The sequence below is a fragment of the Gigantopelta aegis genome, chromosome 15, assembly GCF_016097555.1.
Source record: "Gigantopelta aegis isolate Gae_Host chromosome 15, Gae_host_genome, whole genome shotgun sequence".
Lineage (NCBI taxonomy): Eukaryota > Metazoa > Mollusca > Gastropoda > Neomphalida > Peltospiridae > Gigantopelta > Gigantopelta aegis.
The window spans coordinates 39,811,207-39,824,994 of NC_054713.1; the positions used below are offsets into that span (position 1 = coordinate 39,811,207).

At 39.3% G+C, this 13,788-nt stretch overlaps 2 protein-coding genes across 2 annotated transcripts in view; both read right to left on the reverse strand.

Moving 5' to 3' along the window:
- LOC121389825 (EGF-like domain-containing protein 2) overlaps nucleotides 1–9,760 on the reverse strand; it is a 14,599-nt gene extending 4,839 nt beyond the window's left edge. Inside the window, exon 1 of the mRNA XM_041521474.1 lies at nucleotides 9,667–9,760. The gene's annotated coding sequence lies outside the window, so the exon portion shown is untranslated. The remainder of the gene's footprint in view (nucleotides 1–9,666) is intronic.
- Nucleotides 4,022–12,796, reverse strand: LOC121389826. The gene is made up of 3 exons (XM_041521475.1): nucleotides 12,641–12,796; nucleotides 8,753–8,836; nucleotides 4,022–5,698 (listed from the first exon to the last, which is right to left on the reverse strand). The coding sequence occupies exons 1-3, from the start codon at nucleotides 12,794–12,796 to the stop codon at nucleotides 4,022–4,024; spliced, it is 1,917 nt and encodes a 638-aa protein (XP_041377409.1).
- Nucleotides 12,797–13,788: the final 992 nt, after the last annotated feature.

The window sequence follows — 13,788 nt, forward strand, 5'->3', positions numbered from 1 at the left end:
AACATTTTTTTCTCTTTCGTCGTTACGACGGTCGTTAGTGCGACATTTACACCATCCGACCACAAATTGTCGGGAACAAAGGTACATCAATGCTATTCTCAATCTAATTAAAATTAGCTCCACTATTACATGTAATAGTGGAGCTAATTTTAATTAGATTGTGCTATTCTGATCAGGTCAGGTCAGGTCATAGGGCTTTACGTGCACATTCAGAGAAAGCTGTTGTGGCGCACGCCTGTCCTGGGCCTCGGCCGGCTCCTCCGTCCAGGAAAGGAAAGGGGGGAGGGACCGTCTGCACTGGCAGGTGCAAGGGAGCACCAACAGCCCGACCGTGGTCCGTAGCAGGCGGGGGGGGGGGGGGGGGCGCGGCTATTCTGATCATTGCCGTTTATATACTCTTCAAAAGAAGAAACGCAAAACCACATTGTCGTAACATTTGGAGAATTGATTTAATTATTGAATGGTGAGTCCGATAATTACCAAATGTTGCAGGATTGTTCACAATTCACTCTAGTCCATTGTGAGTAAGTGATAGGACACACCACCAAGGTCAAGGTCATCTGGAGTCAATACCGGGTGTGGCCTCCGCGTGTGTTGACAACTGCCTGGCACCGCCTGCCCATTGAAGCAACCAGAGTACGGATGACGTCCCGGGGGATGGTGGCCCACTCGGCCTGCAAGGCTGCTGCGAGCTCGGGCAGGGTCTGGGGCTGTGGTTGTCGCTGTCGGAGGCGTCGGTCCAACTCGTCCCATAGATGCTCATTTGGGTTCAAATCCGGTGATGTCGATGGCCAAGGAAGGACATTAATGTTGTTGTTCTGTAGGAAACCCGTTGTGAGACGTGCTGTGTGAGGCCTGGCGTTGTCATGTTGGAACACTGCGTTGGCGTTGGCCATAACTGGAACGATGTGTGGCCGGAGGATCTGGTCAATGTAGCCCTGTGCATTCAGGTTGCCCTGCACGTGGACCAGGTGAGTTCTGCCAGTGTGTGAGATGGCTGCCCACACCATGACACTACCCCCGCCGAATCTGTCCATTTCCTGCACGCAGTTTGCCGCATAACGTTCACCACGACGCCTATACACGCGACATCTTCCATCATGACGTCGGAGCAGAAATCGGGACTCGTCACTGAACCACACCTGTCTCCATCTCAGTTGAGGCCATTGTCGATGAATCTGGCACCACTGCAGTCGGAGTCGACGGTGTTGTGGTGTTAAGATGACACCTCGAACTGGACGTCTGGCACGAATTCCTACCTCACGTAGGCGGTTCCGTACGGTCTGGTCGGATATCCTGCGCAAACCTGGTATTGCTGCGGCTGTGGAGGTGGCAGTAGTCAATCGTTCCCGAAGGTGGCGTACCCGGATGTAGCGGTCCTGCCCGGGGGTAGTGACCCGTGGTCGACCGGATCTAGGGAGGTCACGTGTTGATCCATGTTGCTGGTAACGGTCCCACAGTCTGGAAATGGTGCTTGGGGACACATGGAATGCCCTGGCAACGGCCGTTCTGGATTCGCCTGCGTCTAGTCGGCCGATGGCATTGTTTCTCTGCGGTTCACTGAGACGTGGCATGTCCTGGATTGTCAACTGTCAGCCAGATACAGAGGCCAGGCAAGCGAACACCCTGCACTTTTATACTGTCGGTGTTCATGTTGCACGTGCAGACAACGCACGGGCAGTGGTGACATGGTTTGCACGTGGCTGCGTTTTTGCGAATATTCACATTTTGGAACTTTATTGTACAGTAGCTGCGTTTTATCGAATGTAACCGTGGGAATGTGTTTGGGACATGCAATGACCTTATATTCACAAAGCATGAACCGGTAGGAAACATAAAATCGGAGTTATAACCCATTTGTACACTTTTGCGTTTCTTTTTTTGAAGAGTATATATATATATATATATATATATATATATATATATATATATATATATATATATATATATATATATATATATATATATATATATATATATATATATGAATGAGCCGTCACATGGGAAAGCCTACAACTTGGCAAAAAAAAGTGTATTCTTTTTTGGGTAAATAACACGTATTTGTGCTCTGTCTTAATTATGTCTTGTAAAATACAGCATTAATGACGTCACTTTTTCAATATTGAAGAAGACGACGTCAAAATGAAATGTCAACGTTATTACCTTATTCTAAGTTATTTCCCGCCCAATTTCAATGAAATCAACTAATTTAGAATCGGTATCTTTTTAATTACCCAGTATTGTAAGCTATATATTCCGAATTGTTTTTTAATTTTATTATTATTATTTTTTGTAGTGATATATTCCGATTTTGCTTATTTACAAAAATTAAATCTACAGATCCCATACATGAATGTAATATAAATTAGTAAATCATAGATGGTTCCATGGGTGACAGATATGAAATTTAGCGAACGACAACCTTTCGCATCCCTTTATTCAAATTCCGGTTACATTTCGCACCCCACCCCACTTTATTATATTTTGTTGGTGTCGTACTGTTTCATTTATCGGTTGGTAGCGGGCATGTTTTATCCTGGTACTTGGGGCGGACAAAGGGTCGAATCGTTTTATACAGGTAGGTTTTTTTCTGTTGTGGAAAGTGGTCTCAGTGTTCCATTGAAGCGGGACGACCAGCACGCTATTGCATTTTGTTGCCGCACCACTTTCGTGTTTTGCCGCACCCTTTATTTTTCTCCACTCCCGCATCCGGCATCCAACTATATTGTACAGCACCCAGCTCCGCTATTTTAATTTGCACACTTTTTTCACACACTGAATACACTGGACATCAAACAAAAGAAGCTGCGGTGTATACAAAAACGCAACTGACGAAAAACTTCAGCAGTTTACGATAACTTCTCATAATTTAACACTATTTTAACAGCCTCTGTTGTGTCACATGATACGAGTATTCATTTGCATGTTTGATACAAACAATAAAAGTTATATTTTATTTGAGCAATAAAAACATTTTATTTTTTATCGTTTCGGCAATCTCCGACTGCACCAAATGTGTCACTTGATCAGAACGGTCACTCTGTCGCTTGTTTCCACCAACTCTCGTTTGATATTTCGTTCTCAATTGCAGATGTAGTTGGTCGCAACTAGTTACTTTTAATTACTGACATTTATTTATTCGGCAATTCTTTATAAAATATTAGAAACTGTGCATTTTGTTGTTGTTGTTTGTTTTTTTTGTTTTGTTTTGGGGGGGGAGTGTCACAGCTTATAGAAACAACAGAAGTGGTAGTGTTTATCATTTTTTTAAATTATGGTGGACGCGAAATAATATATACAGCTGGCGATATCAATGCGATCGATTCATTCAATGAAAAAATAAACAGAACATAGAAAATGTAATACCAATTATGGGGATCACATTTTTTTAAAAATCTTTATTATTTTTAGACATAATATTATAATAAGGGGTAGGTCTTTTCGCAAAGTCAACCAATACCCAGTGATAGGTTTACACGCAGGCCGAGTACTCTGACGTCACACTACTCGAGCTAGCCTACACTGTAACCATGCCCCCCCCCCTCCCCCCCCCTTTTCTTTTCTGTTTTGTTTTGGGGTTTTTTTCTTTTTTCTTTTTTGTGGGGTTTTGTGGGACTATTAATTGGATCTGGTCCAGTGTCATACTGCTCACTGGTGTTATCAGATAAGTGTTTAATTCTATGTTCAGTATTATTGTCAAAATCTATTGGCCATCCCACAGACAGGATAGCACATACCACGGTCTTTGATATATCAGTCGTGGTGCACTGGCTGGAACGAGAAATAGCCCAATAGCTCCACCGACGGGGATCGATCCCAGACCTACCACGCATCTGGTGAACGTTCTACCACTGGACTACGTGAGTCGAATAAAATATGATTTTCGCGTTAAAATGTCATATATACTCAAAGGCAAATGTTATTGTGACATGGATTGTTTGGAGTAATAAATTTGTGATTGGATTTATGGATGTAAACCAGAGAAAATATGCATTTTTTTTTTTTTTTTCTCTTTCACAATTTAGACCAATAGTCCAGTCTGTAAGATAAAATGAGCTGTTTTTTCCAGTTCGCCTCTCTTTCCATAGAGTTTGGTGTGTATGGCAGTTTCGATTGGCCACTCAGCTTGTCTCAGGTCTTGATGAATTGGACACGCCTGTAAGATGTGTTCTGCTGTTTGGTCTTCCAGGCCACAACTGCAGGTTGGTGTTGCTGCAAGTTTAAACTTTCTGAACATGTGAGCATTCAGTCGGTTGTGGCCTGTCCGGAGTCTCAACAGAGTTACTTGTTCCAAGCGACTGAGAAGGTGGTAATCATCTTGTTCTGTCCTGGGTCTGTTGGCTGCCTTTATCAAGGTTTTCTTCTCTGAGAAGCTAATGTTGTTGCTGGGCTGTACATGATTAGCTCCTAGCTTGGCTAGCCTGTCTGCTTCCTCATTTCCTGGAATCCCACAATGTGCTGGGATCCACTGTAGAGCTACTCGTCTTTCCTTTGCTACCTCTTGCATGGCTTCATTCAGGTGAGGAAGTTTTTCCCCTTGCAAGGCCTGTAGGACTGAGAGAGCATCTGTGAGGAAGACAACTTGTTGACAGTCTTCTTTTGCATCCTTGATCATTGTAGCAGCCTGAATAAGTGCATGGGTTTCTGCATTGTAGTTGGAACTGTGGGTGCCGGTTGGTACTTTTGCAGTTAGGGTATTTCTTGAAGGGAGCTTGATAAATATGCCTGCCCCTCCATTGGCCACAGCATTTGTTGACGAACCATCAGTGTATGCATGGATCCAAGATTCTTCTGGGTACCGGTCACTGATCATAGCCATTGCCAGTGACCGTTTGACCAGGTCGTTTTGGGAGTCTGCTGAAGCTAATTGTGGGACAGACATGCTGATCTGTAGATTGGCTTGTTCATCATTCCATGGTTGTGGAAGATCTGTTGGGCAAAATGGAAGTGTCTTTGGTAACGGGTTAGCTTGGTGTTCTCTAGTAAGTCTTCTGCTTTGGTGGATGAAACTGCTACGTTTGAGACGATTCTTTGTCAGACCATCCATTCTTTGTTTCATTGGATGATTGGGCAGGTACCTGAATTTCTCTGCCTGGATCATGATCTTGGCATCTCTCCTCTCACCAAGGGGTTGTATTGCTGCAGTTTTTTCCATGTCTTTAATGGGTGTAGACTTCATGGATCCCGTTATGATTCGCAGAGCTTGGTTTTGAACCTTGTCTAAAGCTTGCTGGTTGGTCTTTGCAGTGGTTGACCAGGCTGATGAACCGTATTCAAGATGCGGCCGTACAGTTCCTTGATATACTCTCTTGAGGATTGTCTCATTTGCTCCCCAGCTAGTTCCTGCTAGTTTCCGCATGATGGCTAATTTGCATCTGGCTTTTGTCTCTGCCTTTTGAATATGTGGTTTCCAAGTTTGTTTCTTGTCGAAGGTGACCCCAAGGTATGTTACTTCATCTGCATGTTTCAGTGGAGTGTTCCCAATTTTGATTGTTCCTGCTTTTTTCTTTGGTGATAGAGTGAAGAGTGTGGTAGAAGACTTGTCTTTATTGATAGCCACACACCATTTTTCTGACCAGGCTCTCAGGTTGTCTGCTGCTATCCGCATTCTGTAGGTGGCAGTAGTGGCATGCTCTTCCTTGCACCACATCACCAAATCATCGGCATAAAGGGCAGCTTGTATTCCATTGGGAAGTTCCTGCACAAGGTCATTGATGAAGATTAAGAAAAGTGTAGGTGATAGGACTCCTCCCTGTGGGACCCCATGTCGCAAAAGTATTTTCTTGCTTTCTTTTCTGTCAACTGTGACCCTTGAAAATATGCATGAAACAGCTCAAAGAAATGCAACAAAGCAGTTGTTGCAGCGATTGCATGCTTTGTGCAAGAAACATGGAATATTCGGGAGAAATCCTGCCCAGTGTTCACCATAAAAGGCCAGACATTCAGTCGCAAATCATTGCCACTCTGTGCAGTCTTCAGAAGTCCAGAAGTCATAAAAACACCATTAGTGAACTGTTTGATGCAATTTCGTCATGCCACGCCTCAGAGAAAATGACAGATGGCGAGTCATAGGGATGCTTGAATCTGGGACCTCGTAGCGTGACGTCGCACGTCAATTCAACGTCCACAGAAACACCACATGGCACTTATGGCAACGATATCAACAAAACAACCAGGTCAGGGACCGTCACCGTAGCGGCCGACCACCCGTGACAACACCCTGCCAAGACACATCTCGCATCTGCGAAACAGGTTACAGCCAGCAACCCTCACGGCCCCTACCATCCCTTTCACCAGTGTTTAGTGGCCTCAATGAGACAACGGTGCCAGGCCTGTATCAATGCTCAAGGTAGACACACTCGCTCCTGACTGTGTGAACTTCGCTCTGGACCCCCTCTAGTGATGTAGCTCATTTGCATTAGCAGGTGCGCCCTTTTCATGGACTATTACTCGTTTCCATACCTTCGAACATTTCTCTTTCCATGTTATAACGTTTCATACACGGCAGTAAAATCTTATCATCAATTATCTTTGTCTTTTGTGTGTCACAATAACTTTTGCCTTTTAGTATAATTAAATTAGCGTTCTGCCCCATCAAAATCCTAGCTTGAACACTGCCACCCTACCGTATTTGGTTCTGGCCCGTCCCTGATTATCGCCGCCCTGCCCTAATTCATTGCTATGTTTTACTTTAATCTTGCTTTTCTCTCAAAGCGTGAACAGTGTTGTTACGGGTCTATTCCCAACTAAGAAACGTTTGTCAATATAGGTGTGAAAGCCGATACCAAGAACGTGGTATGTTTTTTCTTTTCTATTGTAAGTCGATGTGACTGCAGACGAGCAGGTTGGCAGTCTTAAAACGATTGATTGAGAAGTAATCCTTACACTGTCACGCACTTAACCACGCACCACCTAGCAAACACCTAGTTGAAAGTAGACCAGCATGATAAATTTCGACAGAATGTCAAATGCGAAATTTATTTTGATAAGTGAATTTTGAAAGTAATTTTTGCCTTTGCAAATACCCAGACCAAGATACATATAGTTTTAACTGATGTAAGTGGTCCTTATCAATCAGACATTAATTGCATCCTTATAATATGGCACAGCGTAAGCTAGCAACACTGGTTATTTGGTGTATGTAGGCATAACTGTGTTTTGATAAAAGTATGTCTTCAAAAGCTATTTAATGAAATCTATCTAGACACTGACCTGCAATGATAACCGTTTTTAAGTGTCCGAAATTAAATGCAGTGACCAACTTGTTGCAAATATATCCATATACCAATTTTTAAATTTGTTTGTTATTTATTGTTTATTTATTGATTTATTTTTATGTAGTTCTAATCATTCTTTCATTATTTTGTTTTCATTTGTGGATGGTATTAAATGGTATAAATACTACATACAATAGAAAAGAATAATTGGATTTTTTTGGTGGTTCAACATTTTGTAAAACATTTTAATAGTTAAAGTTGGATTTTGTTTAACGACACCACTAGATGACATTGATTTATTAATCATCGGCTATTGGATGTCAAACATTTGGCAATTTTGAAATTTAGTTTTAGAGAGGAAACCCGCTACTTTTTTCCATTAGTAGCAAGGAATCGTTTATATACACCATCATATATAGAATTAGGTAACACAGAAAGAGACAGACAGACAGATGGACAGACAGATAGACCAACTTGTAATAAAATAGCGACAGTGCATGATTTTAACAGACGTATCGTGCTGTAAATATCTCAAGGGAACTATTGTGAATAAGTTCGTATGTGTAGTTAGATGGCTCTTTCTATTGGTTGAAATATTACCAAAACATAATTTGAACTTTGGTATATGCAAATGATGTCATCCAGCAAACTAATTTTTGTAGATGACTTGTTCTATTGGTTGAAATATTACGAAAACATAGTTTGACCTTTGCTATATGTCTTATTTTGCAATGACGAATTGTGAAAGACGGTCCTGGGTGTGAAAATAAGCCAGCAAGAAAAAAGGACTTTGAGGGTCAGAATGGATTTTTTTTTTTTAGTTAAATGGACTTCATTTTTTGTGCATTTTAATTTGGACAACCAAAAAGATTTTAAATTATAACTGCAGGGGGAGAAATGTTTTGGAGACAGTTACGCTACTGATTCCCGCAAACACGTCTAGGAACACGTGGTGTTGTATAATACAGGTTATGACAGCTAGACGTTTACCACGGGTAAAATCCGTCTACATTCCCCTAACTTTAGTCAAGTGTTGAAGGATTTAAAAGACAATGGGTTGCAACCGAACATCGTAAGCGTGAACGTGACAGAAAGTGTTAGTAAAGGTCGCGCAGTCGTGTGCTTCTCCAAATGTGAACGCGTGCTCATCAAATATAAGAGAAACAACGGAAATACCTTCCGGATTTCAATGTAAGTTATGACAATAAAAGTTCATTGTATTATTCATAATTTTTGTTTGCTTTTTTGTTTTTTGTTTTGTTTTAAATACAGGTGTAGTTAAGTGAAAAGTGTAGGTGTATCATGATAGGGAAGGGGGAGGGGAAGAGGGAAGGGAAAGAGAGAGAGAGAGAGAGAGAGAGAGAGAGAGAGAGAGAGAGAGAGAGAGAGAGAGAGAGAGAGAGAGAGAGAGAGAGAGAGACTGTAAGGAAAACATGTAAAATAGATGGTCTGATGACTATACAAACAATAAATCCGAAAATACAGACACATACAGAGAGAGACCGAGAGATCACTCAAAAAGATTACAGACATACGTATTCGTTACGAATACGAATAGGACTATTTGGATTGCCCTTCAACACAGAAAGAGTCAGACAGTCCGACAAATACAGAAACTCCTATAGAGAATAAGGAAAAACAGAATACAGAAAGAGACAGACAAAAAGGCAGACACATAAAATTCATATAGAGAATTAGAGGATACAAAAAGACATAAAGACAGATAACTTGTATAGATAATACAGAATACAAAAAGAGCCAGAGAGATAACAAGTCACAGACAGAAAGATAACTCAGATATAGAGAATTAGAGAAAACAGAATGAGACCGACAGACAGACAGACAGACAGACAGACAAATGGACAGATAACTCATATATCGAATTAAATAATACACAGATAAACAGATAAATCATTTATACAATTAGATAGCATATAGAGAGACAGATAACAGACACAGATAACATATATATATAGAAGTCGAGAATACAGAACAGACAGATAACTCAAATAGAGAATTGAAGAATATACAAGGAGACAGACAGAAAAATAGACAGATAACACATATGGAGAATTAAACAATACAGACAGCTAACTCATATATAGGATTAGAGAATAGAGAATAACACAGACAGGCAGATAACGCAAATAGAGAATTAGAGAATAGAGAAACAGACAGACAGACAGATAATTCATATAGAGAATTAAAGAATATAGACAGATAACTCATATATAAAGTTAGATAATACGGAAAGAGACAGACAGACAGATAGATGGACAGACAGATAACTCATATATAGGATTAGAGAATAGAGAACGACACAGACAGACAGATAGACAGATAACTCGTAAATAAAATTAGGTAACACAGAAAGAGACATACAGACAGATGGATGGACAGAGAGATAGACCAAGTTGTAATAAAATATCGACAGTGGTGTTAAACTTACATGTTACCGATACTGGTGCACTTATGTTTTTCACGAATGTGCAGCAGAGTTGCCTTTCAGTGAGTGCATGCACACTTTATAAGCATCGACAAACTAGTTTGCTTTACAAACCTCTGCAAACTCAATGCTGTCTATGCATAAAAGGTTCATTCGTCCATTCATTAAATTTTAAAGAACGGTCCAACGTCACTATTCCACACGCCAGTATCTTGTTATTCTTGTTTTTAATCTGAATTGTGAAGACGTTATGCGCGTCATTTTTATCCTAAACAAGATTTCAAAACGCACTGACTTGACTTGCAGATCGTGATCGTCGATTAAGTAGAACGAGGAGATGAAATGACATCAATGTGATGCAATATAGACAACATAACAAATTAGTTTAGTTGTACTTTTATATGTAATAAACACAAAGACGATCATGAGACAATTAAAAAACTAAACTAAACATATATGTGTGCGTGTGTGTGTATGTATGTATGTATGTATGTATGTATGTATGTATGTATGTATGTATATTGTTGGGGAACTCTAATAAGAATTTACAATTGCTGTGGGGAATGGTTATATGATAATAGTGAATTAATTGGGCAAACATCACAACCGGTAGTTTAGTATTACAGTAGGTTGTATGACCACCAAAGATCTTGAAGGACGATTGGGATCAGAAGTGAAATTTGAAAGTTGATGGCTATTTTTATCAGTAAATCACAAATTCTCAAACAATAAAAATTACTAAAAACAAAACAATAGCAACTGTATGATCAACAGAATGAAAAGGATTGACAGACATAATGTTCAACAGTGATTAATGGACCTTCCTGGATGAATGTGCAAACTATGGAATGTGTTTCGGTGTGTTGATAAAAATACCTGAACGTTCTTTACTAGGATGTTTGTGGTCAAAACGTTTAACATTAATTTTCAAAGTTCCCCTACCTTTTGTGAAGAGTATATATATATATATATATATATATATATATATATATATATATATATATATATATATATATATATAACACAAATGCCTCTTTCGAGTACACGGCTATTTCACATAGCATACAATAATTGCCTAGATAGTTTTTTTTTTTTTTTTCACAACAAACACGGTCACATTTATTAGCAATGGCAAGACTGCTGATATTAACTGCATCACGAACTTTGATCCGACCGGATATTATTTGGTTCAGTGATACTTATAATAAATACAGATCGTGTATATCAATGACCCATTTTATTATGGATTTAACTTTTAAGTCATCCATTAAAGGCTGGTTTACCGGCCTTGGTGGCGTCGTGGTTACAACATAGGACATAACGCTGGTATGTACAGGGTTCGCAGCCCGGTACCAGTTCCCACCCAGAGCGAGTTTTAACGACTCACTGGGTAAGTGTAAGGCCATTACACCCTCTTCTCTCTCATTAACCACTAACAATTAACAACTAACCCACTGTTCTAGACAGACAGCCCAGATAGCTGAGGAGTGTGCCCCTGACAGCGTGCTTGAACCTTAACTGACTATAAGCACGAAAATAAGTTGAAAGCAACTGACTTCGGGCAAAAAAGATAGAAACATTCGAGCAAAATGAGCTGGTTTGAACACTTTTCACCATGTATTTTCATAATTCTACCCACAATATTAGTTGTAATCCATGTAAAAATGTGTGGCTATTCGTTTGCAACCCTATATAGCTGTTTCTCAGTAATGCTAATATGAATAAATGTAATTCTGATTCGGACACTTTGGTTTAATTCGGACAAAAATCAGCCTTCCCCCCACCAAAAATAGCTCTATAAGAAGAATGCCTCTGAGAAACGTTATTCTCAGTTTCGGAACTATTCAATCTTCAATGTTAATTTTGTATTTAAATCTTTAATAAAAATTCAAAAATGCTAAATTTCCGAAATAGCTCTGAATTCGTTTGTGAAGAGTGCCAATGAGAATCAATACACTTAATTTGATAACTAACGAATCAAAACTCTAGGTGGAGGTAGACGTTTAAATATTCAATGTTACATTTATATTTAAAATCTTTACAAGAAACGATCATCGACAAGAAGACCATATCTCTACACAATGCAGACTCGAGTCGGGCATTTGGCAACACAGTGGTTAACTCCATCAGGCTTCACGCGAGGTCAAAATCATAGAGCGAAGTCACTTCTCTCTCAAACGTTAGAGAGGGCGAAGTTTTTAACAACAGGGGTACTTGAATTTTTAATCCAAAGAAAAAGAAGTTATCTTAATGCAGGTGCAACTTTTACAATCTGTATTTTCTTCTTCTTTTTTTTTTTCTTCTTTTTTTTACCGTCTGTACTGCTCATTGATGCATATGTGCCCTATAGTTGTTGGGGGTTTTTTAATCACCTTTTCACATGTCGCCTTCTTTAGAAATAATGAAATGTAATTGAAAATCACTAATTTAACCGTTTAGAATTCATTCTCTTACAAGTTTGTCTTCTCATTTCATTTAATACCTACTCCATGCAGAGTATTGTCCTAGTAGATTAATCTACCACGGTCAAGCTTAGATTACCCAGAGGCAATTAAATGCGTTCCACCGTCACAGTTTCTTAATTAATACACTGTGGAGTTGTCAAACTGAATGGGTACTAGTATCCGGGAAGGTGTGAACATTGCTTATCTGCTGCACCTTGTCACTGTTGTAGGACAGGTCACCGCTATTTTATAATTTTGACATCTGTTTTGTATGTTGAATTTATTCATTATGACAAAGTCTACGTAACATTAGTTAATTACTCCAACTATTAGTGCCAGACACGGGTGTTGTCTGAGCTAGACCATCTATCTATGAGCCTGTCGCATTATTTTGTAGCACCAGTGTCTCTTCAAACTCTCAGGCTATTCACACTTAATTATTATCTATGAATAGGTTCTTCACTATTCATCCGTGAATGCGTACATTGCAAGTGATGGCTATTTTTCAAAAGGCGATACAGATTTCGCCTTACATTGACTGGCACGGCGAAGTCAGGCTGGTCAGAGCGAAGTTTGGGCTCACTTCGCTCGGTCGCGTGAGCCCTGCTCCACGAATCTCTGTCAACTGTTTCGTCTATAGGAGGACAGCCACTTCCGAGGAGATCCTTTACAGGACAATACAACATCATCCTTCCTGCACCGCCCAAATGAGGACTGTAACTCCCAGACTAATTTACGAAATCAAACCTAGCACAGGACAGAGTTCACTGGACTAAATATAACTGTGAGGACATACACTTACGAATCACTCTCAAAACAATGATGATATTTTTATTATGTCTATTTGTTTATTGGAGTGTCACATGACAATGCACACAAAATATTCATAATATAAAAAATCACGTATTGTCACCCAGCCTACATAGGCTTATGAGACACTTGAAACATAAAATACGAAGTATCATTCATATAAAAAAAAATCTAATATGTACATGTATATAAAAGAAAAAATACATTATATAATTTAAAAACTCATAATAAAATCTAATTTCATAATTATACCATACTATATAAAACTATAAAAGAATTTGTTTCCACTGAAACCACCTAAGGAAAAAGTATATTAAAATAATCGACGTTACGTCTTATTTAATAATAAAAAAAAAGGTTTTCCGTCTTTGAAACATTAAAAAGAGTTCTTGCTATTAAAAATTTATGTTCATCTTTCATTGTTAAAATTACTTTTTTATAAACTGAAAGGGTTTTTAAATAGTCATACGAAGATCGCATATTAACAATTAAAGGATATCTAAGATCTTCGTAAAAAGGGCATAAAAGTAGAAAGTGTGTTTCATCTTCAACACTATGCCGACAAAAGGGACACACTCGTTTTAATAATGGGATTGGAGGCCTGTGATATCTTCCTGTTTCTAGACATAAGGGAAGGTTACCAGCTCTAAATATAGATAGAACATTTCTATGGGGTCTATAGTATAGGCTCTGGGGGGTAGGTCGCGTACATGACTCTTTTAGAGAGTTAACTTAAATGTTCTTGTTCTATATGCCAAGGCCTTCAGAAAAAGTTTGGGTAACATTTCCAGGTAAAGTACGTTTTTCTCAGCAGAGCACATTTATGATTTTTGGTTGGCCGTCAAAAGGCTAAAATGAATATATTGCAGTT

Excerpts from the sequence above, each read along its gene's own strand:
- LOC121389826 (XM_041521475.1), bottom strand. The coding sequence starts at position 12,796 with ATGATGTTGTATTGTCCTGTAAAGGATCTCCTCGGAAGTGGCTGTCCT. Across the intron at positions 8,837-12,640 it reads ACTTCGCCGTGCCAGTCAAT|GAGTTTCTGTATTTGTCGGA; the intron begins GTAAGGCGAAAT and ends TATTCTCTATAG. Across the intron at positions 5,699-8,752 it reads TTCGTATTCGTAACGAATAC|GAACTTCCCAATGGAATACA; the intron begins GTATGTCTGTAA and ends GACCTTGTGCAG.